This window comes from Protomyctophum parallelum, assembly GCF_964188405.1.
Source record: "Protomyctophum parallelum genome assembly, chromosome: 18".
Classification (NCBI taxonomy): domain Eukaryota; kingdom Metazoa; phylum Chordata; class Actinopteri; order Myctophiformes; family Myctophidae; genus Protomyctophum; species Protomyctophum parallelum.
The window spans coordinates 45,695,658-45,723,208 of NC_139716.1; the positions used below are offsets into that span (position 1 = coordinate 45,695,658).

Genomic DNA, 27,551 nt, shown 5'->3' on the forward strand with positions numbered 1-27,551 from the left:
CCTCTCCTCTCCATCCACTAACACTGACTCCCCTCCCCTCCCCTCCCCTCCCCTCCCCTCTCCTCTCCTCTCCTCTCCTCTCCTCTCCTCTCCTCTCCTCTCCTCTCCTCTCCTCTCCTCTCCTCTCCTCTCCATGCACTAACACTGACTCCCCTCCCCTCCCCTCTCCTCTCCAGACTGCAGGGACATGATCTCCAGCATCAAAGCCATGAAGATCCTGAAGCGTCTTGGAGGCCAAAGGGCTCGTGGACCAAAGACGTCCAGACCAGAGGCTCCTCGTCTGGGAAGGTGTTCGTCTTCAACGGCACCCACGGAGACGCCATCTACGAGTTCTCCTCCGTGCAGACCTTCACCAGCTCCCCGGGGACCGCCCAGGCCCAGGTGAGACCTTTGTGACATCACAGGGGAACCGCCCAGGCCCAGGTGAGACCTTTGTGACATCACAGGGGGAACCGCCCGGGCCCAGGTGAGACCTTTGTGACATCACAGGGGGAACCGCCCAGGCCCAGGTGAGACCTGTGTGACATCACAGGGGAACCGCCCAGGCCCAGGTGAGACCTGTATGACATCACAGGGGGAACCGCCCAGGCCCAGGTGAGACCTGTATGACATCACAGGGGGAACCGCCCGGGCCCAGGTGAGACCTTTGTGACATCACAGGGGGAACCGCCCGGGCCAAGGTGAGACCTGTATGACATCACAGGGGGAACCGCCTGTATACTGTGCCCTCTTATAGAGGCTTTCAGCTCCTGCCTCTACGTCGCGTGCCATAAGGTCCTCTCTAACATGTCCCCTGTCCTCCCCTGTCCTCTCTAACATGTCTTCTCTAACATGTCCCCTGTCCTCCCCTGTCCTCCCCTGTCCTCCCCTGTCCTCCCCTGTCCTCCCCTGTCCTCTCTAACATGTCCCCTGTCCTCCCCTGTCCTCCCCTGTCCTCTCTAACATGTCCCCTGTCCTCCCCTGTCCTCCCCTGTCCTCTCTAACATGTCCCCTGTCCTCCCCTGTCCTCTCTAACATGTCCCCTGTCCTCCCCTGTCCTCCCCTGTCCTCTCTAACATGTCCCCTGTCCTCCCCTGTCCTCCCCTGTCCTCTCTAACATGTCCTCTCTAACATGTCCCCTGTCCTCCCCTGTCCTCCCTGTCCTCCCCTGTCCTCTCTACATGTCCTCTAACATGTCCCCTGTCCTCCCCTGTCCTCCCTGTCCTCTCTAACATGTCCCCTGTCCTCCCCTGTCCTCTCTAACATGTCCCCTGTCCTCCCCTGTCCTCCCCTGTCCTCCCTGTCCTCCCTGTCCTCCATGTCCTCTCTAACATGTCCCCTGTCCTCCCCTGTCCTCCCCTGTCCTCTCTAACATGTCCCCTGTCCTCCCTGTCCTCCCTGTCCTCTCTAACATGTCCCCTGTCCTCCCCTGTCCTCTCTACATGTCCTCTCTAACATGTCCTCTCTAACATGTCCCCTGTCCTCCCTGTCCTCCCCTGTCCTCCCCTGTCCTCCCCTGTCCTCTCTAACATGTCCCCTGTCCTCCCCTGTCCTCCCTGTCCTCTCTAACATGTCCCCTGTCCTCCCTGTCCTCCCCTGTCCTCTCTAACATGTCCCCTGTCCTCCCCTGTCCTCCCATGTCCTCTCTAACATGTCCCCTGTCCTCCCCTGTCCTCCCCTGTCCTCTCTAACATGTCCCCTGTCCTCCCCTGTCCTCCCTGTCCTCTCTAACATGTCCCCTGTCCTCCCCTGTCCTCCCCTGTCCTCTCTAACATGTCCTCTCTAACATGTCCCCTGTCCTCCCCTGTCCTCCCCTGTCCTCTCTACATGTCCCCTGTCCTCCCCTGTCCTCCCCTGTCCTCTCTAACATGTCCTCTCTAACATGTCCCCTGTCCTCCCCTGTCCTCCCCTGTCCTCCCCTGTCCTCTCTAACATGTCCCCTGTCCTCCCCTGTCCTCCCCTGTCCTCCCTGTCCTCTCTAACATGTCCCCTGTCCTCCCCTGTCCTCCCCTGTCCTCCCCTGTCCTCTCTAACATGTCCCCTGTCCTCCCCTGTCCTCCCCTGTCCTCCCCTGTCCTCTCTACATGTCCTCTCTAACATGTCCCCTGTCCTCCCCTGTCCTCCCTGTCCTCCCCTGTCCTCTCTAACATGTCCCCTGTCCTCCCCTGTCCTCCCCTGTCCTCCCCTGTCCTCTCTAACATGTCCCCTGTCCTCCCCTGTCCTCCCCTGTCCTCCCCTGTCCTCCCCTGTCCTCTCTACATGTCCTCTCTAACATGTCCCCTGTCCTCCCCTGTCCTCCCCTGTCCTCCCCTGTCCTCCCCTGTCCTCTCTAACATGTCCTCTCTAACATGTCCCCTGTCCTCCCCTGTCCTCTCTAACATGTCCTCTCTAACATGTCCCCTGTCCTCCCCTGTCCTCCCCTGTCCTCCCCTGTCCTCTCTAACATGTCCCCTGTCCTCCCCTGTCCTCCTCTGTCCTCCCCTGTCCTCTCTAACATGTCCTCTCTAACATGTCCCCTGTCCTCCCCTGTCCTCCCCTGTCCTCCCCTGTCCTCCCCTGTCCTCTCTAACATGTCCCCTGTCCTCCCCTGTCCTCCTCTGTCCTCCCCTGTCCTCTCTAACATGTCCTCTCTAACATGTCCTCTCTAACAAAAAGGTCCGCCGTCTGCCGTGGTCCTGGCGGGGGACGGGTCATGTGGTCTACCAGAACCACGCCTACTACGTGAAGCAGGAGGAGGCCACGCCCCCCATGGTGGTGAGATACGACCTGAGGAACAGCTCTGTGGTGGACACTGTGGTGTTCCCCCTGCAGGTACAGCACTACACTACCCATGATGCACCACTGCACCACACTACCCATGATGCACCACTACACTACCCATGATGCACCACTACACTGCACTACCCAAGATGCACCACTACACTACACTACCCAAGATGCACCACTACACTACACTACCCATGATGCACCACTACACTACCCATGATGCACCACTACACTACACTACCCATGATGCACCACTACACTGCACTACACTACACTACCCATGATGCACCACTACACTACACTACCCAAGATGCACCACTACACTACACTACCGATGATGCACCACTACACTACACTACCCAAGATGCACCACTACACTACACTACCCATGATACACCACTACACTGCACTACACTACACTACCCATGATGCACCACTACACTGCACTACACTACACTACCCATGATGCACCACTACACTGCACTACACTACACTACCCATGATACACCACTGCACTAAACTACCCATGATGCACCACTACACTACCCATGATGCACCACTACACTACACTACACTACATAACTGATTGAGAAATAGGAGCAGGTGTTTGTAGTCTATACTAACTGATTGATTGACCAATAGGAGCAGGTGTATACTAACTGATTGATTGACCAATAGGAGCAGGTGTATACTAACTGATTGATTGACCAATAGGATCAGGTGTATACTAACTGACTGACCAATAGGATCAGGTGGCGGTGTACAGCCTGAACCCAGAGACCCTGGTGGACCTGGCGGTGGACGAGGAGGGTCTGTGGGCGATCTACGCCACGCAGAACGACCGGCACATCTCGCTGGCCAAGATGGACGCCAGCACGCTGGACACGGAGCAGACCTGGGACACGGCCTGTCCACGGGACAACGCCGAGGCCGCCTTCCTCATCTGTGGCACGCTGTAAGAATACTACACTACCCATGATGCACCACTACACTACACTACACTACCCATGATGCACCACTACACTACACTACACTACTCTATTTATCTAATAATACTCTTCTATCTATCTATAAATGTAATGCTCTATATTTATCTATACATGATAATAATAATAATACTCTATATCTATCTATAAATGTAATAATACTCTATATCTATCTATAAATGTAATAATACTCTATATCTATCTATAAATGTAATAATACTCTTCTATCTATCTATAAATGTAATAATACTCTATATCTATCTATAAATGTAATAATACTCTTCTATCTATCTATAAATGTAATAATACTCTATATCTATCTATAAATGTAATAATACTCTATATCTATCTATAAATGTAATAATACTCTTCTATCTATAAATGTAATAATACTCTTCTATCTATCTATAAATGTAATAATACTCTATATCTATCTATAAATGTAATAATACTCTTCTATCTATCTATAAATGTAATAATACTCTATATCTATCTATAAATGTAATAATACTCTATATCTATCTATAAATGTAATAATACTCTATATCTATCTATAAATGTAATAATACTCTTCTATCTATCTATAAATGTAATAATACTCTATATCTATCTATAAATGTAATAATACTCTTCTATCTATAAATGTAATAATACTCTTCTATCTATAAATGTAATAATACTCTTCTATCTATCTATAAATGTAATAATACTCTATAAATGATAATAACAGGTATGTGGTGTATAGATAGATAGCGGGTCCAGTGTGTGTTATGTGGGTAGGTTAATGTACTGTACTGTACTGTACTGTACTGTACTGTACTGTACTGTACTGTACTGTACTGTACTGTACAGGTATGTGGTGTATAGATAGATAGCGGGTCCAGTGTGTGTTATGTGGGTAGGTTAATGTACTGTACTGTACTGTACTGTACTGTACTGTACTGTACTGTACTGTACTGTACTGTACTGTACTGTACTGTACTGTACTGTACTGTACTGTACAGGTATGTGGTGTATAGATAGATAGCGGGTCCAGTGTGTGTTATGTGGATAGGTTACTGTAATGTACTGTACTGTACTGTACTGTACTGTACTGTACTGTACTGTACTGTACTGTACTGTACTGTACTGTACTGTACTGTACTGTACAGGTATGTGGTGTATAGATAGATAGCGGGTCCAGTGTGTGTTATGTGGATAGGTTAATGTACTGTACTGTACTGTACTGTACTGTACTGTACTGTACTGTACTGTACTGTACTGTACTGTACTGTACTGTACTGTACTGTACTGTACTGTACTGTACTGTACTGTACAGGTATGTGGTGTATAGATAGATAGCGGGTCCAGTGTGTGTTATGTGGATAGGTTACTGTACTGTACTGTACTGTACTGTACTGTACTGTACTGTACTGTACTGTACTGTACTGTACTGTACTGTACAGGTATGTGGTGTATAGATAGATAGCGGGTCCAGTGTGTGTTATGTGGGTAGGTTAATGTACTGTACTGTACTGTACTGTACTGTACTGTACTGTACTGTACTGTACTGTACTGTACTGTACTGTACTGTACTGTACTGTACTGTACTGTACAGGTATGTGGTGTATAGATAGATAGCGGGTCCAGTGTGTGTTATGTGGATAGGTTGCTGTACTGTACTGTACTGTACTGTACTGTACTGTACTGTACTGTACTGTACTGTACTGTACTGTACAGGTATGTGGTGTATAGATAGATAGCGTGTGTGTTATGTGGATAGGTTACTGTACTGTACTGTACTGTACTGTACTGTACTGTACTGTACTGTACTGTACTGTACTGTACTGTACTGTACTGTACTGTACTGTACTGTACTGTACAGGTATGTGGTGTATAGATAGATAGCGGGTCCAGTGTGTGTTATGTGGATAGGTTACTGTACTGTACTGTACTGTACTGTACTGTACTGTACTGTACTGTACTGTACTGTACTGTACTGTACTGTACTGTACTGTACTGTACTGTACTGTACTGTACTGTACTGTACTGTACTGTACAGGTATGTGGTGTATAGATAGATAGCGTGTGTGTTATGTGGATAGGTTACTGTACTGTACTGTACTGTACTGTACTGTACTGTACTGTACTGTACTGTACTGTACTGTACTGTACTGTACTGTACTGTACTGTACTGTACTGTACAGGTATGTGGTGTATAGATAGATAGCGTGTGTGTTATGTGGGTAGGTTAATGTACTGTACTGTACTGTACTGTACTGTACTGTACTGTACTGTACTGTACTGTACTGTACTGTACTGTACTGTACTGTACTGTACTGTACTGTACTGTACAGGTATGTGGTGTATAGATAGATAGCGGGTCCAGTGTGTGTTATGTGGGTAGGTTAATGTACTGTACTGTACTGTACTGTACTGTACTGTACTGTACTGTACTGTACTGTACTGTACTGTACTGTACTGTACTGTACAGGTATGTGGTGTATAGATAGATAGCGGGTCCAGTGTGTGTTATGTGGATAGGTTAATGTACTGTACTGTACTGTACTGTACTGTACTGTACTGTACTGTACTGTACTGTACTGTACTGTACTGTACTGTACTGTACTGTACTGTACTGTACTGTACTGTACTGTACTGTACTGTACTGTACTGTACTGTACTGTACAGGTATGTGGTGTATAGATAGATAGCGGGTCCAGTGTGTGTTATGTGGATAGGTTACTGTACTGTACTGTACTGTACTGTACTGTACTGTACTGTACTGTACTGTACTGTACTGTACTGTACTGTACTGTACTGTACTGTACTGTACTGTACTGTACAGGTATGTGGTGTATAGATAGATAGCGGGTCCAGTGTGTGTTATGTGGGTAGGTTAATGTACTGTACTGTACTGTACTGTACTGTACTGTACTGTACTGTACTGTACTGTACTGTACTGTACTGTACAGGTATGTGGTGTATAGATAGATAGCGGGTCCAGTGTGTGTTATGTGGATAGGTTACTGTACTGTACTGTACTGTACTGTACTGTACTGTACTGTACTGTACTGTACTGTACTGTACTGTACTGTACTGTACTGTACTGTACTGTACTGTACTGTACTGTACAGGTATGTGGTGTATAGATAGATAGCGGGTCCAGTGTGTGTTATGTGGATAGGTTGCTGTACTGTACTGTACTGTACTGTACTGTACTGTACTGTACTGTACTGTACTGTACTGTACTGTACTGTACAGGTATGTGGTGTATAGATAGATAGCGTGTGTGTTATGTGGATAGGTTACTGTACTGTACTGTACTGTACTGTACTGTACTGTACTGTACTGTACTGTACTGTACTGTACTGTACTGTACTGTACTGTACTGTACTGTACTGTACTGTACAGGTATGTGGTGTATAGATAGATAGCGGGTCCAGTGTGTGTTATGTGGATAGGTTACTGTACTGTACTGTACTGTACTGTACTGTACTGTACTGTACTGTACTGTACTGTACTGTACTGTACTGTACTGTACTGTACTGTACTGTACTGTACTGTACTGTACTGTACTGTACTGTACTGTACTGTACTGTACAGGTATGTGGTGTATAGATAGATAGCGTGTGTGTTATGTGGATAGGTTACTGTACTGTACTGTACTGTACTGTACTGTACTGTACTGTACTGTACTGTACTGTACTGTACTGTACTGTACTGTACTGTACTGTACTGTACTGTACTGTACAGGTATGTGGTGTATAGATAGATAGCGTGTGTGTTATGTGGGTAGGTTAATGTACTGTACTGTACTGTACTGTACTGTACTGTACTGTACTGTACTGTACTGTACTGTACTGTACTGTACTGTACTGTACAGGTATGTGGTGTATAGATAGATAGCGGGTCCAGTGTGTGTTATGTGGGTAGGTTAATGTACTGTACTGTACTGTACTGTACTGTACTGTACTGTACTGTACTGTACTGTACTGTACTGTACTGTACTGTACTGTACTGTACTGTACTGTACTGTACTGTACTGTACAGGTATGTGGTGTATAGATAGATAGCGGGTCCAGTGTGTGTTATGTGGATAGGTTAATGTACTGTACTGTACTGTACTGTACTGTACTGTACTGTACTGTACTGTACTGTACTGTACTGTACTGTACTGTACTGTACTGTACTGTACTGTACTGTACAGGTATGTGGTGTATAGATAGATAGCGGGTCCAGTGTGTGTTATGTGGATAGGTTACTGTACTGTACTGTACTGTACTGTACTGTACTGTACTGTACTGTACTGTACTGTACTGTACTGTACTGTACTGTACTGTACTGTACTGTACTGTACTGTACTGTACAGGTATGTGGTGTATAGATAGATAGCGGGTCCAGTGTGTGTTATGTGGGTAGGTTAATGTACTGTACTGTACTGTACTGTACTGTACTGTACTGTACTGTACTGTACTGTACTGTACTGTACTGTACTGTACAGGTATGTGGTGTATAGATAGATAGCGGGTCCAGTGTGTGTTATGTGGGTAGGTTAATGTACTGTACTGTACTGTACTGTACTGTACTGTACTGTACTGTACTGTACTGTACAGGTATGTGGTGTATAGATAGATAGCGGGTCCAGTGTGTGTTATGTGGATAGGTTAATGTACTGTACTGTACTGTACTGTACTGTACTGTACTGTACTGTACTGTACTGTACTGTACTGTACTGTACTGTACTGTACTGTACTGTACTGTACTGTACTGTACAGGTATGTGGTGTATAGATAGATAGCGGGTCCAGTGTGTGTTATGTGGATAGGTTAATGTACTGTACTGTACTGTACTGTACTGTACTGTACTGTACTGTACTGTACTGTACTGTACTGTACTGTACTGTACTGTACTGTACTGTACTGTACTGTACTGTACTGTACTGTACTGTACAGGTATGTGGTGTATAGATAGATAGCGGGTCCAGTGTGTGTTATGTGGGTAGGTTAATGTACTGTACTGTACTGTACTGTACTGTACTGTACTGTACTGTACTGTACTGTACTGTACTGTACTGTACTGTACTGTACTGTACTGTACTGTACTGTACAGGTATGTGGTGTATAGATAGATAGCGGGTCCAGTGTGTGTTATGTGGATAGGTTACTGTAATGTACTGTACTGTACTGTACTGTACTGTACTGTACTGTACTGTACTGTACTGTACTGTACTGTACTGTACTGTACTGTACTGTACTGTACTGTACTGTACAGGTATGTGGTGTATAGATAGATAGCGTGTGTGTTATGTGGATAGGTTAATGTACTGTACTGTACTGTACTGTACTGTACTGTACTGTACTGTACTGTACTGTACTGTACTGTACTGTACTGTACTGTACTGTACTGTACAGGTATGTGGTGTATAGATAGATAGCGGGTCCAGTGTGTGTTATGTGGGTAGGTTAATGTACTGTACTGTACTGTACTGTACTGTACTGTACTGTACTGTACTGTACTGTACTGTACTGTACTGTACTGTACTGTACTGTACTGTACTGTACAGGTATGTGGTGTATAGATAGATAGCGGGTCCAGTGTGTGTTATGTGGGTAGGTTAATGTACTGTACTGTACTGTACTGTACTGTACTGTACTGTACTGTACTGTACTGTACTGTACTGTACTGTACTGTACTGTACTGTACTGTACTGTACAGGTATGTGGTGTATAGATAGATAGCGGGTCCAGTGTGTGTTATGTGGATAGGTTAATGTACTGTACTGTACTGTACTGTACTGTACTGTACTGTACTGTACTGTACTGTACTGTACTGTACTGTACTGTACTGTACTGTACTGTACTGTACTGTACTGTACAGGTATGTGGTGTATAGATAGATAGCGGGTCCAGTGTGTGTTATGTGGATAGGTTAATGTACTGTACTGTACTGTACTGTACTGTACTGTACTGTACTGTACTGTACTGTACTGTACTGTACTGTACTGTACTGTACTGTACTGTACAGGTATGTGGTGTATAGATAGATAGCGGGTCCAGTGTGTGTTATGTGGATAGGTTAATGTACTGTACTGTACTGTACTGTACTGTACTGTACTGTACTGTACTGTACTGTACTGTACTGTACTGTACTGTACTGTACTGTACTGTACTGTACAGGTATGTGGTGTATAGATAGATAGCGGGTCCAGTGTGTGTTATGTGGATAGGTTACTGTAATGTACTGTACTGTACTGTACTGTACTGTACTGTACTGTACTGTACTGTACTGTACTGTACTGTACTGTACTGTACTGTACTGTACTGTACTGTACTGTACAGGTATGTGGTGTATAGATAGATAGCGTGTGTGTTATGTGGATAGGTTACCGTACTGTACTGTACTGTACTGTACTGTACTGTACTGTACTGTACTGTACTGTACTGTACTGTACTGTACTGTACTGTACTGTACTGTACTGTACAGGTATGTGGTGTATAGATAGATAGCGTGTGTGTTATGTGGGTAGGTTAATGTACTGTACTGTACTGTACTGTACTGTACTGTACTGTACTGTACTGTACTGTACTGTACTGTACTGTACTGTACTGTACTGTACTGTACTGTACTGTACTGTACTGTACAGGTATGTGGTGTATAGATAGATAGCGGGTCCAGTGTGTGTTATGTGGGTAGGTTAATGTACTGTACTGTACTGTACTGTACTGTACTGTACTGTACTGTACTGTACTGTACTGTACTGTACTGTACTGTACTGTACTGTACTGTACTGTACTGTACTGTACTGTACTGTACTGTACAGGTATGTGGTGTATAGATAGATAGCGGGTCCAGTGTGTGTTATGTGGATAGGTTACTGTACTGTACTGTACTGTACTGTACTGTACTGTACTGTACTGTACTGTACTGTACTGTACTGTACTGTACTGTACTGTACTGTACTGTACTGTACTGTACAGGTATGTGGTGTATAGATAGATAGCGGGTCCAGTGTGTGTTATGTGGATAGGTTAATGTACTGTACTGTACTGTACTGTACTGTACTGTACTGTACTGTACTGTACTGTACTGTACTGTACTGTACTGTACTGTACTGTACTGTACAGGTATGTGGTGTATAGATAGATAGCGGGTCCAGTGTGTGTTATGTGGGTAGGTTAATGTACTGTACTGTACTGTACTGTACTGTACTGTACTGTACTGTACTGTACTGTACTGTACTGTACTGTACTGTACTGTACTGTACTGTACTGTACAGGTATGTGGTGTATAGATAGATAGCGGGTCCAGTGTGTGTTATGTGGATAGGTTAATGTACTGTACTGTACTGTACTGTACTGTACTGTACTGTACTGTACTGTACTGTACTGTACTGTACTGTACTGTACTGTACTGTACAGGTATGTGGTGTATAGATAGATAGCGGGTCCAGTGTGTGTTATGTGGATAGGTTACTGTACTGTACTGTACTGTACTGTACTGTACTGTACTGTACTGTACTGTACTGTACAGGTATCAATTTACAATTTACAATTTAGGCATTTAGCAGACGCTCTTAATCCAGAGCGACTTACATTTAGGCAAGAACAAAAGCATGGGAATACATCACATAAAAGCATTTATCATGAAACATGCGTAAGCTAAGAAGGTAACAGTGGAATATCTATATGATGAAACTATACATACACTATACATAATAAACTATACATATTCACTACTATGCTATACATATGTACTATGGCGTGCTATGACTATATACAATACAATTATAGTGCTGTCTACATAACATGCTATAAGTCTAAGTCAAATGCTATCTAAGCCAACAGAAATTCTATCTAAGGGGTTAGGGTAAGTGCTATGGGCCATGATGGAGTCTGAAAAGGTGGGTTTTCAGGCTACGGCGGAAGATTGGGAGTGATGCTGCAGTTCTGACTGCAATGGGAAGTGCATTCCACAGTTTTGGAGCCAGAAGGGAGAAGAGTTTGGGACGTGTGGAGCGTTGTCCTGGCGTTTTTAGTGAGGGTACTTCCAGTTTCCCTGCGTTGGCTGATCTGAGTGCGCGGGAGGGTTTGTAGGGTTCAATCATACTTGTAAGATATGGGGGAGCCATGCCTTTGGTTGCCTTGAATGCCAGCATCAGAGTTTTGTATTCTGTGCGGGCAGCGACCGGGAGCCAGTGGAGGGAGCGGAGCAGGGGGGAGACATGTGAGAATTTTGGCTGGTTGAAGACCAAGCGAGCTGCTGCATTTTGGATCAGCTGGAGAGGCTTAAGTGCACATGCTGGTAGGCCAGTAAGGAGGGAGTTACAATAGTCGAGTTTTGACAAGACTGTTGTCTGGATTAGGAGCTGGGCTGATTCCTGGGTGAGGAACGGTCTAATTCGTCGTATGTTATAGAGTGTGAACCTACATGATCGAGTGACAGCTGTGATGTGAGCTTTGAACGAGAGCTGACTGTCCAGGACAACACCAAGATTCCTGGCTGTTGGGACAGACGTTACCAGGGCGTTGTCTACGGAGATAGTTAGCTCCCGCATAGGGCAGGACTTAGCTGGGAAGAAGAGAAGCTCAGTCTTGTCTGGGTTCAGCTTGAGGTGGTTGGAGGACATCCACTGTGATATGTATGGTGGTATGTGGTGTATAGATAGATAGCGGGTCCAGTGTGTGTTATGTGGATAGGTTACTGTACTGTACTGTACTGTACTGTACTGTACTGTACTGTACTGTACTGTACTGTACTGTACTGTACTGTACTGTACTGTACTGTACTGTACTGTACTGTACTGGTATGTGGTGTATAGATAGATAGCGTGTGTGTTATGTGGATAGGTTAATGTACTGTACTGTACTGTACTGTACTGTACAGGTATGTGGTGTACAACACGGCCCAGCCGGGCCGCTCGCGGGTCCAGTGTGTGTTTGACGTCAGCGGTCTGGTGAGCACCGACGACGCCCCGCTGGCGTACTTCCCCAAACGCTACGGCTCCCACGCCAGCATCAAGTACAACCCCGGGGAACAGCTGCTCTACGCCTGGGACCACGACGGCTACCAGATCCTCTACAAGCTGCTGCTCAAACACAAGCTGGAGGTCTGAACTACACTACCCATGATGCACCACTACACTACCCTACCCATGATGCGCCACTACACTACACTACCCATGATGCACCACTACACTACACTATCAGATCCTCTACAAGCTGCTCCTCAAACACAAGCTGGAGGTCTGAACTACACTACCCATGATGCACCACTACACTACACTACCCATGATGCACCACCACACTACACTACACTACCCATGATGCACCACTACACTACACTACCCATGGTGCACCACTACACTACACTACCCATGATGCACCACCACACTACACTACACTACCCATGATGCACCACTACACTACACTACACTACCCATGATGCACCACTACACTGGATTTGCAGGGTCTTACATCACTTACTGCCGGCAAATCAGAGCACCTGTTTGAGCCAGAAAACCCCAGATCACAGAAAATCTACTGAATGTTAAAAGTTCATGTTTTTTGGGTGCAATTGAGATTAGAAAACCTAAAAAAAACAAGAACAATTCCAAAACCTTGTTTTTAATGTCACAATCCCTTTAAGTTGGTAATAATAATAATAATAATAATAATCAGACATGAGTTTCAATGGCAGGACCATTTATTTGTAATCATTGCTTTCTGGTCAAGCTGTAAAGCTGGAACTTATCATAATTATCTGTTTAGATTTTAGAACCGACTGTGGAACTACGTTAGGCCTACTGTGGAACTACGTTAGGAACTACGTTAGGCCTACTGTAACTGACTGTGGAACTACGTTAGGCCTACTGTAACTGACTGTGGAACTACGTTAGGCCTACTGTAACTGACTGTGGAACTACGTTAGGCCTACTGTGTCTAATTGTTCTAATTACTCATCAAAGCCTGTACATCACTGCTTCTTTTTATTATATTATTATATTATTTTCCCCTTAAAAAATGCTATTTTTCACAAGAATTTCACAAGAACACAAAAATCTGTATACATTTAAAGAAAAATGTAGAAGCATGAAAATAGCTGATCTACAAGCTCCTAATGCTGCGTGAAGCAAAGTGACCCGCTGTGAGCTTGTGGTGTAAGAATACTACACTACCCATGATGCACCACTACACTACACTACACTACCCATGATGCACCACTACACTACACTACACTACCCATGATGCACCACTACACTGTATACTCTTGATATTCACAGATATTGTGTGTGTATTAATTCTCTCCCATAATGTGTGTGTGTATTAATTCTCTCAAATAAACCCAAATAAACAGCTTTGTTTCCAATATACTGTACTACGCTGTATACTGTAACTGTTATGTTGTTTAAGTCTTATGTTTCTCTGGAGCAGTGAAAGGAAGACAACATATAACTTGTAGTTGTTAATTTACTCTAAGGCAGGGTTCCCCAATAGGCGGCCCGCGGGCCATTTGCGGCCCACAGAGCGCCCCCTTGTGGCCCTTGAATTTCCCAAAAAAAAAAAGATTTATTTTTTATTTTTTTATTTTTAATTTTTAAGGGTCCCAGATATAAAAGGCATTAAATGGGGGTCAGTAGCCTATGCATGTCAAACTGGGCATCCTTTTCAAATGGGGTCTTGCCCTGAAAATGAATTTTCAGGGCAAGACCTCGACCTTGCGCGTGCCGACTCTGCCCCCAGCCTGGTACGCTAGTCAAAATATGGCCCTTGAGGAAAATGAATTGGGGAACCCTGCTCTAAGGTGACCATAATATGTAGAAATATCTGTGTCTGAATAAATATAACACACCATGAGACATGCATTCAGTGCCTCTTCTTATGTTTACTGTATGTTATTATTATAGTAATACTGTCATTGTAAAAAGCTACTCCACTTTGTTTACACAAACAAACCCAGAGCACAATATAACTAAGAATCATTGACTTAGTTATATTAGTCTCAGTGTTGTTTTTGGCAGCAAATTTCTATTTTAGTTTTAGTCATAGTCTCCTGAATAGTTTTCACTTAGTCTTAGTCACATTTTAGTCACCTGGAATGTATTAGTGTTTGTCTAGTTTTAGTCGACTAAATGTCATGAGATTTTAGTCGACTAAATCTACAGGTGATTTAGTCGACTAAAATGTGTTTTGACAGGCCTTGATGTCGTTGTAATGACATATTTGACACTTTGGTTGCATGTTGAAAATAGCAGATCTACAATCTCACAACGCGTCGTGCTGCGACGCGTTGTGAGATTGTAGATCTGCTATTTTCAACATGCAACCCAGCATGAAACTGGATCTCTTGTCCACTAGTCCCTTCCTAACATTTTAGTCTAGTTTTTATTTGTTGACGGAATTGTCAGTATATTTAGTCTTAGTTTTAGTCATCATAGATTCGTTTTTATTTAGTTTTAGTCAGTGAAAAAAGGTAGTCGACGAACATTTTTCGTCTTAGTTTTAGTCGACGAAAACAACACTGAAATAAATCCCCTTCATTCATTCTTACCATTTGAAACTGTTCTTTAGCCCATTCAAACTGAGAAATCTGTCATTTTAAATGTGAGCTATAACCATCATTTTATACTTTGGCTATTAAAAAATAGCAGATATGAATTAATCTTTGAATATATATTTCATTATTCTTATAAAGCAAACATGTACTTTTTGAAACGGGGAATAATTTCCTGGGCCCTGGTAGGGGGCGGGGCTGCGACACTCTATAGGAAAATCATTTGCTTTTTTGAAATATTTTCCCTGGTTGGACGTAGCACGTGGAAGGAACACGTTATTCCAACCAGTTCCTTTCCCCTCCATCAGGCGCCCCGGCTGGCCAGGGGGAGGCAGTTTAGAGACCAGGATTACTGCATGTTTTTTTGTGAGGGTATCTACCCTAGGGGACACGGGGAGAACATGTGAGGGTATACCTACCCTAGGGGACACGGGGAGAACATGTGAGGGTACCTACCCTAGGGGACACGCGGAGAACATGTGAGGGTACCTACCCTAGGGGACACGGGGAGAACATGTGAGGGTACCTACCCTAGGGGACACAGGGAGAACATGTGAGGGTACCTACCCTAGGGGACACAGGGAGAACATGTGAGGGTACCTACCCTAGGGGGACACGGGGAGAACATGTGAGGGTACCTACCCTAGGGGACACGGGGAGAACATGTGAGGGTACCTACCCTAGGGGGACACAGGGAGAACATGTGAGGGTACCTACCCTAGGGGGACACGGGGAGAACATGTGAGGGTACCTACCCTAGGGGACACGGGGAGAACATGTGAGGGTACCTACCCTAGGGGACATGGGGGGAACATGTGAGGGTACCTACCCTAGGGGACACGGGGAGAACATGTGAGGGTACCTACCCTAGGGGACACGCGGAGAACATGTGAGGGTACCTACCCTAGGGGACACGGGGAGAACATGTGAGGGTACCTACCCTAGGGGACATGGGGGGAACATGTGAGGGTACCTACCCTAGGGGACACGGGGAGAACATGTGAGGGTACCTACCCTAGGGGACACGCGGAGAACATGTGAGGGTACCTACCCTAGGGGACACGGGGAGAACATGTGAGGGTACCTACCCTAGGGGACACAGGGAGAACATGTGAGGGTACCTACCCTAGGGGGACACGGGGAGAACATGTGAAGGTACCTACCCTAGGGGACACGGGGAGAACATGTGAGGGTACCTACCCTAGGGGACACAGGGAGAACATGTGAGGGTACCTACCCTAGGGGGACACGGGGAGAACATGTGAGGGTACCTACCCTAGGGGACACGGGGAGAACATGTGAGGGTACCTACCCTAGGGGACATGGGGGGAACATGTGAGGGTACCTACCCTAGGGGACACGGGGAGAACATGTGAGGGTACCTACCCTAGGGGACACAGGGAGAACATGTGAGGGTACCTACCCTAGGGGGACACGGGGAGAACATGTGAGGGTACCTACCCTAGGGGGACACGGGGAGAACATGTGAGGGTACCTACCCTAGGGGACACGGGGAGAACATGTGAGGGTACCTACCCTAGGGGACACAGGGAGAACATGTGAGGGTACCTACCCTAGGGGACACGGGGGGAACATGTGAGGGTACCTACCCTAGGGGGACACGGGGAGAACATGTGAGGGTACCTACCCTAGGGGGACACGGGGAGAACTCCACACAGAAAGGCCCTTTCGCCAACCCCGCCTTCGGGTATGGGCACTGATAATAATAATAATAACTAGAAAAAGTGCCCTTCTGGGCACAGGTCTCCACCAGGTTATCCACAGATCCGTGCAGTTAGAGGTAAAAACACTTTTCGGCCAGTTATAGCGCCACCTTGAGGTTGAGTTGAAATTGTTCATGTGGCATTTTGTCCTCGGCCTAGTGGGAATGTGGGTGCACAATTTCACGGAAATCACGCGATGTGTTCATGATTTGCAGCATTTTGTTTGAAACTGAGCACTCCTGTGAACTTTGGAAGCCAATCTTAACCAATCAGGATGGAGTGTGAGAAATCTGAAAGACCGGTTTGGTTGAATGGCTCTAGAGAGACTGTGTACCAATTTGCGTGATGTGTGGACAAAATCTGTAGGTGTGCTGTGCAAAAACTTGTTTTGCACAAAGCGGCCTCCTGGTGGCGCTATAACAGGCCGTTCTGGAAGGTTTGGGGCAGAGGTTCATCGTTGGCATCCAGGGAGTGTGTGTGCAAAATGTGGCATCGACCGGGTTAACGGTGGCCGAGATTAGCTGCTAACGGACGGACACACACACGGACGGACACGCGGACGGACGGAGTGCAAAACATACTCTCTCCCCATGCCTTCGGCCTGGTGGAGACAATAATAAAACTTTATTTGTATAGCACCTTTCATGACATGAAATGCAGCTCAAAGTGCTTTACAGAACAATGGAGAATATGATGATGACACGGAGGAGGGAACACGGCGCCAGTGCCCACAGCGTCCCGAGCGGGAATCGAACCCAGGACCTTCTATAGCTGTGAGGCGACAGCACTACCAACTGTGCCACCGTGACCCCAATAATTTGCATAGAGTAAATCCTGCTCGGGGAGGGTTGTGTATGAGGGCCACTGATTGGACAGAGTATTACTGAGGTCTGGAATATGCAAAACATATGCAAATGAACCGTCCTGCGCTGGACAAGAAGAGAGATGTGTGTGTCTGCACAGACGCTCCCGGACAGACTGACCTGTCGGATTGATCCTATATTGATCCTGAACTGTTCTATTGATCCTATTGGCTCTGCGTTGAATGTAAGTCTGTCTGAACTATTGATCCTATTGGCTCTGCGTTGAATGTAAGTCTGTCTGAACTATTGATCCTATTGGCTCTGCGTTGAATGTAAGTCTGTCTGAACTATTGATCCTATTGGCTCTGCGTTGAATGTAAGTCTGTCTGAACTGTTCTATTGATCCTATTGGCTCTGCGTTGAATGTAAGTCTGTCTGAACTGTTCTATTGATCCTATTGGCTCTGCGTTGAATGTAAGTCTGTCTGAACTGTTCTATTGATCCTATTGGCTCTGCGTTGAATGTAAGTCTGTCTGAACTGTTCTATTGATCCTATTGGCTCTGCGTTGAATGTAAGTCTGTCTGAACTGTTCTATTGATCCTATTGGCTCTGCGTTGAATGTAAGTCTGTCTGAACTGTTCTATTGATCCTATTGGCTCTGCGTTGAATGTAAGTCTGTCTGAACTATTGATCCTATTGGCTCTGTGTTGAATGTAAGTCTGTCTGAACTATTGATCCTATTGGCTCTGCGTTGAATGTAAGTCTGTCTGAACTATTGATCCTATTGGCTCTGCGTTGAATGTAAGTCTGTCTGAACTATTGATCCTATTGGCTCTGCGTTGAATGTAAGTCTGTCTGAACTATTGATCCTATTGGCTCTGTGTTTAATGTAAGTCTGTCTGAACTATTGATCCTATTGGCTCTGTGTTTAATGTAAGTCTGTCTGAACTGTTTCATTGATCTTATTGGTCTGTCTCAGGTTGAAATTAATGGACCAATCAGTGATGTAATGGTGTTTCTCCTGACTTTAGACGTGACAGGTTGTGTAGATTTGATGCTTAACCCATTCAGGCCTGACGTCGAGAAAAAAAAAAAAAAAAAAGTTTTCTAAATCATGACAATTTTCTGAAAGATTTGAGGCACATATTAACGATTACAAAAAAATAGCAGACCTACAAGCTTGTGGCGCGCTATGAGCTTGTAGATCTGCTATTTTTCAATAGCTAAATTATAACATAATGTTTAAAACACCAAAAGGGGTCCCCGCCCAATGGGTTAATGGACCATGGTGTTTCTCCTGTCTTTAGACGTGACAGGTTGTGTAGATTTGATGCTTAACCTAATCTAGTGAAAATAGCAAGACGCGTTGTTGTGAGCTTGTAGATCTGCTATAGTTTCAGGATTCTTTTTTTTAAAACATGTTTGTATGGAATTGTTATGTGTATTCATGCTGATTGATTTAAAAAAAATGTCTTTATACATATATTTGAATACAAAATAAATAAATTATTAGCTGACCCATAAAAGTGTGCCAGCGACACTTTTTGTGCCCTCCCAACCTAAATAAATAGCCGATCTACAAGCTCACAACACCTGTTGGCCTAATGTTCCCCCGGCCCATGGATGCTGGGCTTCAAGGGGTTAACCCATTCTGAACGGGAACCCATTTTGGTGTTAGCATTATGTCGTGCTTTAGCTATTGAAAAATAGCAGATCGCCACCGAGTGGCGCGATACGAGCTTGTAGATCTGCTATTTAAAAAAAATCGAAGAACGACTGACATTTTGTTGAATCTGATCTCAGGTCAGAATGGGTTAATCAGACCAGTGTGTGTGTCCAGTGGAAACCTCGTATGAATCTGATCTCAGGTCAGAATGGGGTAAAGTCATCAATACTGCCTGATATTTACAGTCACGTTGACGGATAACAGAACACTGCCGGGTTGATATAAACACATATTGTAAATATACATTCTTATTATTCTGCAAGTAAAATGAGTTTTGCATTACTAGTATTCCCATAACCCATTCTGACCTGAGATCAGATTCATACGAGGTTTCCGCCGGACACACGCTGGTCTGATGAGCCCATTATGACCTGAGATCAGATTCTAAAAATGTCAGTCGTTCTTCGATTTTTCAAAAAATAGCAGACCTACAAGCTCGTATCGCGCCACTCGGTGGCGCGATATGAGCTTGTAGATCTGCTATTTTTAAATAGCTAAAGCATAACATGATGCTGACACCAAAATGGGTGCCCGGTCAGAATGGGATAATGATGATTCATTCTTCATATTTTCCCAGAACCGTATAAGACGTTTATACAGAACCATGGAGTACACGCTCAGAGCAGTCACTCAGAACTCTGGACTCGTCATCTGGAGAATCGAGGTATTTGGACTTTTAATAATTAAACTGTCAGGATGTAATAGACATTTTTAGAATCTGATCTCAGGTCAGAATGGGATAAATGAAGAAGTCTTCTGAAAGAGGAAAAACTGTCTAACCCTCTAACACCCGCATTAATTTCTACTTGCAAAAAATAGATTTCAACCTTACTACTACTTTGTACTACTAGGACTAAGACTAAAAAATATGTTAAAAAAAATAAAAAAAATAAAGTTTGATGAAAAGTTTATAATAATTATATAATAATTATATAATAATAAAATAAATTAATAATTTACATTTTGGGGATATCTTTCACAATAATGAATAAAATGTTGTAGACATTCTAATGATCACAAAAAAACATATATTACAATTATTTTACCTACTTTTATTAGGGTAAAGGTCAAAAGTCTTAGGTTAAAAAATGGGTTAGTCCAGACATTTGTGTGAATTTCAGCCTCTGTGGGGGGTATGCAAATATCATGACCAATGGCATTGAAATGGCATTGCAATGAACATCATTGATGAAAAGAACAGAAAATAATAATAATTTAGTAATTAAAAAAAAAAAATTGTTGCTAAAAAGCAACGCTGGGTCTTAGAGGGTTAAGTCCAAATGTCATTCTGACCCCTCCAGGAAAAGGCCTCATCGTCCTGACCCCTGACCCCTGAGCCCTTATCTCTCATTTATACATGATGGATAAATAGTGTTGGACGTCTGTGGCATTCAATTATTCAAGGATTTGTGCCGCATTTTCACGATTTTTCAAAAGAAATAGCAGACCTACAAGCTCATAGCGCGCCACTCGGTGGCGCGCTATGAGCTTGTAGATCTGCTATTTTTCAATAGCTAAAGCACAACATGATGCTGACAGTTAAAACACCAAAAGGGGTTCCCGTCCATAATGGGTAGGCGTTTAATTGTTTTGGTAGCAGCAGGACAAAGCTCTGAGCAACAGGAGCCTCTCCGCTGATTGATAGAGACTACCCAATTCAGCTATATCTGTTTATAGTGTTCCAGTTCTTTATCCTGATTGGATAAAATGTATATCCTGACCTGAACATGCATCTCTCTACCCTTTAACTGCTAAAAAACAACTGATTACTACAGGCTAACTGCATGTACAACGATAGAAATCCTGAACAGTATTAATGACTGTATAGTGTTTTATTATTAAGGTCAGTTCTGTTATTATGTTCTGAAGTACATATACAGTTCCTTATTGTTGGAAGAAGCAAAGTTCTTTGTTTACCCTGCAGGGAAGTGGACTAAGCTCAAGAACTTGTTTACAGCCAGGCCCTGCTCATAGAACATTTCATGGTAGGGGGTTCAATGCCTTGCTCAAGGGCACTTCAGCGGTGGTAATTTTAAAGGGATTGTGACATAAAAAAAAAAGGTTTTGGAATTGTTCTTATTTTTTTTAGGTTTTCTAATCTCAGTTGCACCCAAAAAACATTAACTTTTAACATTCAGTAGATTGTCTGTGATCTGGGGTTTTCTGGCTCAAACAGGTGCTCTGATTTTCCTGCTGTTTGTGATGTAAGCTCCTGCAAATCCCATATATGTCAATGGGATTTGCCAGCAGATGTCACTGTTATCACTGTGTTGCCTGTTTTCATTGTAGCTCAAAAGGCCCAAAATAACCCAAAGAAAACTTCAGACCACAGAAAATCCACTGAATGTTCAAAGTTCAGGTTTTTTGGGTGTAATTGAGGTCATAAAACCTAAAAGAAAAAAGAAAAAGAAAGATAAATGAAAATGAATGTCATAAAACCTTTAACGTGCCGGTCCACCGCTGGCCCCCTATAGGGTTAGGGTTATAGCGCCACCAGGAGGCCAAACCGTTGGTCCACCGCTGGCCCCCTATAGGGTTAGGGTTATAGCGCCACCAGGAGGCCAAACCGTTGGTCCACCGCTGGCCCCCTATAGGGTTAGGGTTATAGCGCCACCAGGAGGCCAAACCGTTGGTCCACCGCTGGCCCCCTATAGGGTTAGGGTTATAGCGCCACCAGGAGGCCAAACCGTTGGTCCACCGCTGGCCCCCTATAGGGTTAGGGTTATAGCGCCACCAGGAGGCCAAACCGTTGGTCCACCGCTGGCCCCCTATAGGGTTAGGGTTATAGCGCCACCAGGAGGCCAAACCGTTGGTCCACCGCTGGCCCCCTATAGGGTTAGGGTTAGAGCGCCCCCTATAGGGTTAGGGTTAGAGCGCCACCAGGAGGCCAAACCGTTGGTCCACCGCTGGCCCCCTATAGGGTTAGGGTTATAGCGCCCCCTATAGGGTTAGGGTTATAGCGCCACCAGGAGGCCAAACCGTTGGTCCACCGCTGGCCCCCTATAGGGTTAGGGTTATAGCGCCCCCTATAGGGTTAGGGTTATAGCGCCACCAGGAGGCCAAACCGTTGGTCCACCGCTGGCCCCCTATAGGGTTAGGGTTATAGCGCCCCCTATAGGGTTAGGGTTATAGCGCCACCAGGAGGCCAAACCGTTGGTCCACCGCTGGCCCCCTATAGTAATTATGCAACGTTTCTATTTGCTCCACAGAAAATGGAACTGGTCCAAGTTCCAGAGAAATCCCACGGGAACTTTTACGAGGGTGACTGCTACATACTACTCTCTGTAAGTCCTGTGCATGTGCGCGTGCGTGCGTGCGTGAGTGAGTGCGTGCGTGCGTGCGTGCGTGCGTGCGTGCGTGCGTGCGTGCGTGCGTGCGTGCGTGCGTGCGTGCGTGCGTGCGTGCGTGCATCAGTGCATGTGTTTGTTTTGGCTCATGCGGTTTGCATATTTACAATAGACTTGCTCTGTCAACATGCAGTGCATTTTCCTATGACCTCCTCTGGGATGAGACCTCACCTCTGTTCTCTGGTATAACCCTAACCCATTCTGACCTGAGATCAGATTCATACGAGGTTTCCACTGGACACACACTGGTCTGATGAACCCATTCTGACCTGAGATCGATTTTTCAAAAAATAGCAGATCTACAAGCTCGTAGCGCGCCACTCGGTGGCGCGCTATGAGCTTGTAGGTCTGCTATTTTTCAATAGCTGAAGCATAACGTGATGCTGACACCAAAATGGGTTCCCGTTCAGAACGGGCCTAAGCCTCATCTCTGTTCTGTGACGACACACTGATAAACATTACACTGGTTTACAACACGGTCCACCATGTTCAACTCATCACAACATCTAGAGACGTACACATACAGTATACACTTCTATATAAACAACATATACAGTGAGGGGGAAAAGGGGGGGGGCCCGTTACGGGGGCCAGTTTCATATTGCAGCCGTCCATATAGGGGCCCTTTGAGAGCGGTTTTGAAGGAGTCAAGGGATTCACATGTCTTAATGACTGTTGGTAGGGCGTTCCACATGTTGGTGGCAAAATGAATTTAGTCCCTTGTTTGAGCCGAATCTGGGTTGTACATGGTTTGTTGAACTCTCTTGTATTCCATCTAACTCAACCTCTTAAGACACACAGAATGGGAAGCGTGACCTATTGACCTCTTGTCTCTAGACACACAGAATGGGCAGCAGTGACCTATTGACCTCTTGTCTCTAGACACACAGAATGGGCAGCAGTGACCTATTTGTCTCTAGACACACAGAATGGGCAGCAGTGACCTATGACCTCTTGTCTCCAGACACACAGAATGGGCAGCAGTGACCTATGACCTCTTGTCTCTAGACACACAGAATGGGCAGCAGTGACCTATGACCTCTTGTCTCCAGACACACAGAATGGGCAGCAGTGACCTATTGACCTCTTGTCTCTCTCTAGACACACAGAATGGGCAGCGTGACCTATTGACCTCTTGTCCCTCTCTAGACACACAGAATGGGCAGCAGTGACCTATGACCTCTTGTCTCTCCAGACACAGAATGGGCAGCAGTGACCTATGACCTCTTGTCTCCAGACACACAGAATGGGCAGCAGCGTGACCTATGACCTCCACTACTGGGTGGGGGCGGAGTCCAGTCAGGACGAACAGGGCGCCGCCGCCGTCTACACCGTCCAATTGGACGAGTTCCTAGGCTCCGCCCCCGTGCAGCACCGCGAGGTCCAGACGCACGAGTCGGACGCCTTCCGCGGATACTTCAGACACGGCATTATGTGAGTTACTGTACTCTACTGGTATTAATAAGTCCCATACTCGTGCTCATGACCACTGATACATGATACAGGTACACAGGTACACGGACATTGCTGATTGTAGGAGTGGTTGCACCACTCAAAAATGTGTTTTACAAAAGTCTGCCTCCTGGTGGCGCTATAACAGGCCGTTGTTGGCATCCAGGGAGTGTGTGTGTGCAAAATGTGGCATCGACCGGGTTGACGGTGCCGGAGATTAGCTGGTAACAGACGGACGGACGGACGCAAGTGCCCTAAAATTCATCACATATCTGTTTGGGTCATCTGTTAGGGCAAGTGCCCTAAGATTCATCACATATCTGTTTGGGTCATCTGTTAGGGCAAGTGCCCTAAGATTCATCACATATCTGTTTGGGTCATCTGTTAGGGCAAGTGCCCTAAGATTCATCACATATCTGTTTGGGTCATCTGTTAGGGCAAGTGCCCTAAGATTCATCACATATCTGTTTGGGTCATCTGTTAGGGCAAGTGCCCTAAGATTCATCACATATCTGTTTGGGTCATCTGTTAGGGCAAGGGCCCTAAGATTCATCACATATCTGTTTGGGTCATCTGTTAGGGCAAGTGCCCTAAGATTCATCACATATCTGTTTGGGTCATCTGTTAGGGCAAGTGCCCTAAGATTCATCACATATCTGTTTGGGTCATCTGTTAGGGCAAGTGCCCTAAGATTCATCACATATCTGTTTGGGTCATCTGTTAGGGCAAGTGCCCTAAGATTCATCACATATCTGTTTGGGTCATCTGTTAGGGCAAGGGCCCTAAGATTCATCACATATCTGTTTGGGTCATCTGTTAGGGCAAGTGCCCTAAGATTCATCACATATCTGTTTGGGTCATCTGTTAGGGCAAGTGCCCTAAGATTCATCACATATCTGTTTGGGTCATCTGTTGGGGCAAGTGCCCTAAGATTCATCACATATCTGTTTGGGTCATCTGTTAGGGCAAGGGCCCTAAGATTCATCACATATCTGTTTGGGTCATCTGTTAGGGCAAGGGCCCTAAGATTCATCACATATCTGTTTGGGTCATCTGTTAGGGCAAGGGCCCTAAGATTCAACACATATCTGTTTGGGTCATCTGTTAGGGCAAGGGCCCTAAGATTCATCACATATCTGTTTGGGTCATCTGTTAGGGCAAGGGCCCTAAGATTCATCACATATCTGTTTGGGTCATCCATCCACAAAGCATTCAGAGGGAAACAACAAGATGTACAATACATTATTCCTATCATAGCTCAGTGTCTTTCTGTTGTTACAATTTACAATTTACAATGTAGGCATTTAGCAGACGCTCTTAATCCAGAGCGATTTACATTAAGCAAGAACAAAAAGCATGGGAATACATCACATAAAAACATTTATCATGAAACATGCGTAAGCTAAGAAAGTAACAGTGGAATATCTATATAATGACACTATACATATATACTAGAATTGGAAACGAATAATACTACTATGCTATACATTATGTACTATGGCGTGCTATGACTATATACAATGCAATTATAGTGCTGTCTACATAACATGCTATAAGTCTGTATCAAATGCTATCTAAGTCTACGGAAGTGCTATCTAAGGGGGTAGGGTAAGTGCTATGGGCCATGATGGAGTCTGAAAAGGTGTTCAGATATAATACATTATTGTCTCCACCAGGCCGAAGGCATGTTTTGCACTCCGTCCGTCCGTCCGTGTGTCCGTCCGTGTGTGTGACCGTGAGCAGCTAATCTCCGGCACCGTTAACCCGTTCGATGCCAAATTTTGCACAGACACTCCCTGGATGCCAACGATGAACCTCTGCCCCAAAATTTCCAGAGCGGCCTGTTATAGCGCCACCAGGAGGCCGCTTTGTGCAAAACAAGTTTTTGCACAGTACACCTACAGATTTTGTCCAAACATCGCGCAAATTGGTACACAGTCTCTCTAGAGCCATTCAACGAAACGGGTCTTTCAGATTTCTCAGACTCCATCCTGATTGGTTAAGATTGGCTTCCAAAGTTCACAGGAGTGCTCAGTTTCAAACAAAATGCTGCAAATCATGAACACATCGCGTGATTTCCGTGAAATTGTGCACGCACATTCCCACTAGGCAGAGGAAGAAATGCCAAATGAACAATTTCAACTCAGCCTCAAGGTGGCGCTATAACTGGCCCGAAAAGTGTTTTTACCTCTAATTTACTTTTGTTGCCCTTTTATCCAACCACCAGATGAAGGCAAGCTGCAATGTCCTACATTCCTATCCTGGTGGAGACCTGTGCCCAGAAGGGCACTTTCTCTAGTTTCTGTCTGTTGTTCAGATATAATACATTATTTCTCTCCTAATACATTATTTCTCTCCTGACCTCCTGACCTCCAGATATAAGAAAGGTGGGGTGTCATCAGGCATGAGGCACACAGAGACCAACTGCTACGACATCCACAGGTTACTGCATGTGAAAGGAAGGAGGCGAGTCACTGCCATGGAGGTGAGTCACTGCCATGGAGGTGAGTCACTGCCATGGAGGTGAGTCACTGCCATGGAGGTGAGTCACTGCCATGGAGGTGAGTCACTGCCATGGAGGCGAGTCACCCTGGGTCTGTGAAAGGAAGGAGGTGAGTCACTGCCATGGAGGTGAGTCACTGCCATGGAGGTGAGTCACCCTGGGTCTGTGAAAGGAAGGAGGTGAGTCACTGCCATGGAGGTGAGTCACCCTGGGTCTGTAAAAGGAAGGAGGTGAGTCACTGCCATGGAGGTGAGTCACTGCCATGGAGGTGAGTCACTGCCATGGAGGTGAGTCACTGCCATGGAGGTGAGTCACTGCCATGGAGGTGAGTCACCCTGGGTCTGTGAAAGGAAGGAGGCGAGTCACTGCCATGGAGGTGAGTCACTGCCATGGAGGTGAGTCACTGCCATGGAGGTGAGTCACTGCCATGGAGGTGAGTCACTGCCATGGAGGTGAGTCACTGCCATGGAGGTGAGTCACTGCCATGGAGGTGAGTCACCCTGGGTCCATATAGGGAGGTCCCAGGACCCCCAGGGTCCATATAGGGAGGTCCCAGGACCCCCAGGGTCCATATAGGGAGGTCCCAGGACCCCCAGGGTCCATATAGGGAGGTCCCAGGACCCCCAGGGTCCATATAGGGAGGTCCCAGGACCCCCAGGGTCCATATAGGGAGGTCCCAGGACCCCCAGGGTCCATATAGGGAGGTCCCAGGACCCCCAGGGTCCCTATAGG

The 27,551-nt window shown here is 45.5% G+C and overlaps 2 protein-coding genes across 2 annotated transcripts in view; both read left to right on the top strand.

The window, feature by feature from the left end:
* olfml3b (olfactomedin-like 3b) overlaps positions 1–12,964 on the top strand; it is a 28,182-nt gene extending 15,218 nt beyond the window's left edge. The window contains 5 exon segments of the mRNA XM_083789293.1: positions 177–233; positions 236–381; positions 2,635–2,790; positions 3,492–3,700; positions 12,597–12,964. Coding sequence (XP_083645419.1) covers positions 177–233; positions 236–381; positions 2,635–2,790; positions 3,492–3,700; positions 12,597–12,825 — 797 coding nt within the window. The 3' untranslated portion in view covers positions 12,826–12,964.
* Positions 12,965–20,107: 7,143 nt separating this feature from the next.
* Positions 20,108–27,551, top strand: part of avil (advillin) — a gene marked incomplete at its 3' end in the record, with an annotated part of 51,675 nt that continues 44,231 nt past the window's right edge. The window contains exons 1-4 of the mRNA XM_083789290.1: positions 20,108–20,181; positions 22,727–22,801; positions 24,102–24,298; positions 26,693–26,801. Coding sequence (XP_083645416.1) covers positions 20,122–20,181; positions 22,727–22,801; positions 24,102–24,298; positions 26,693–26,801 — 441 coding nt within the window. The 5' untranslated portion in view covers positions 20,108–20,121. The remainder of the gene's footprint in view (positions 20,182–22,726; positions 22,802–24,101; positions 24,299–26,692; positions 26,802–27,551) is intronic.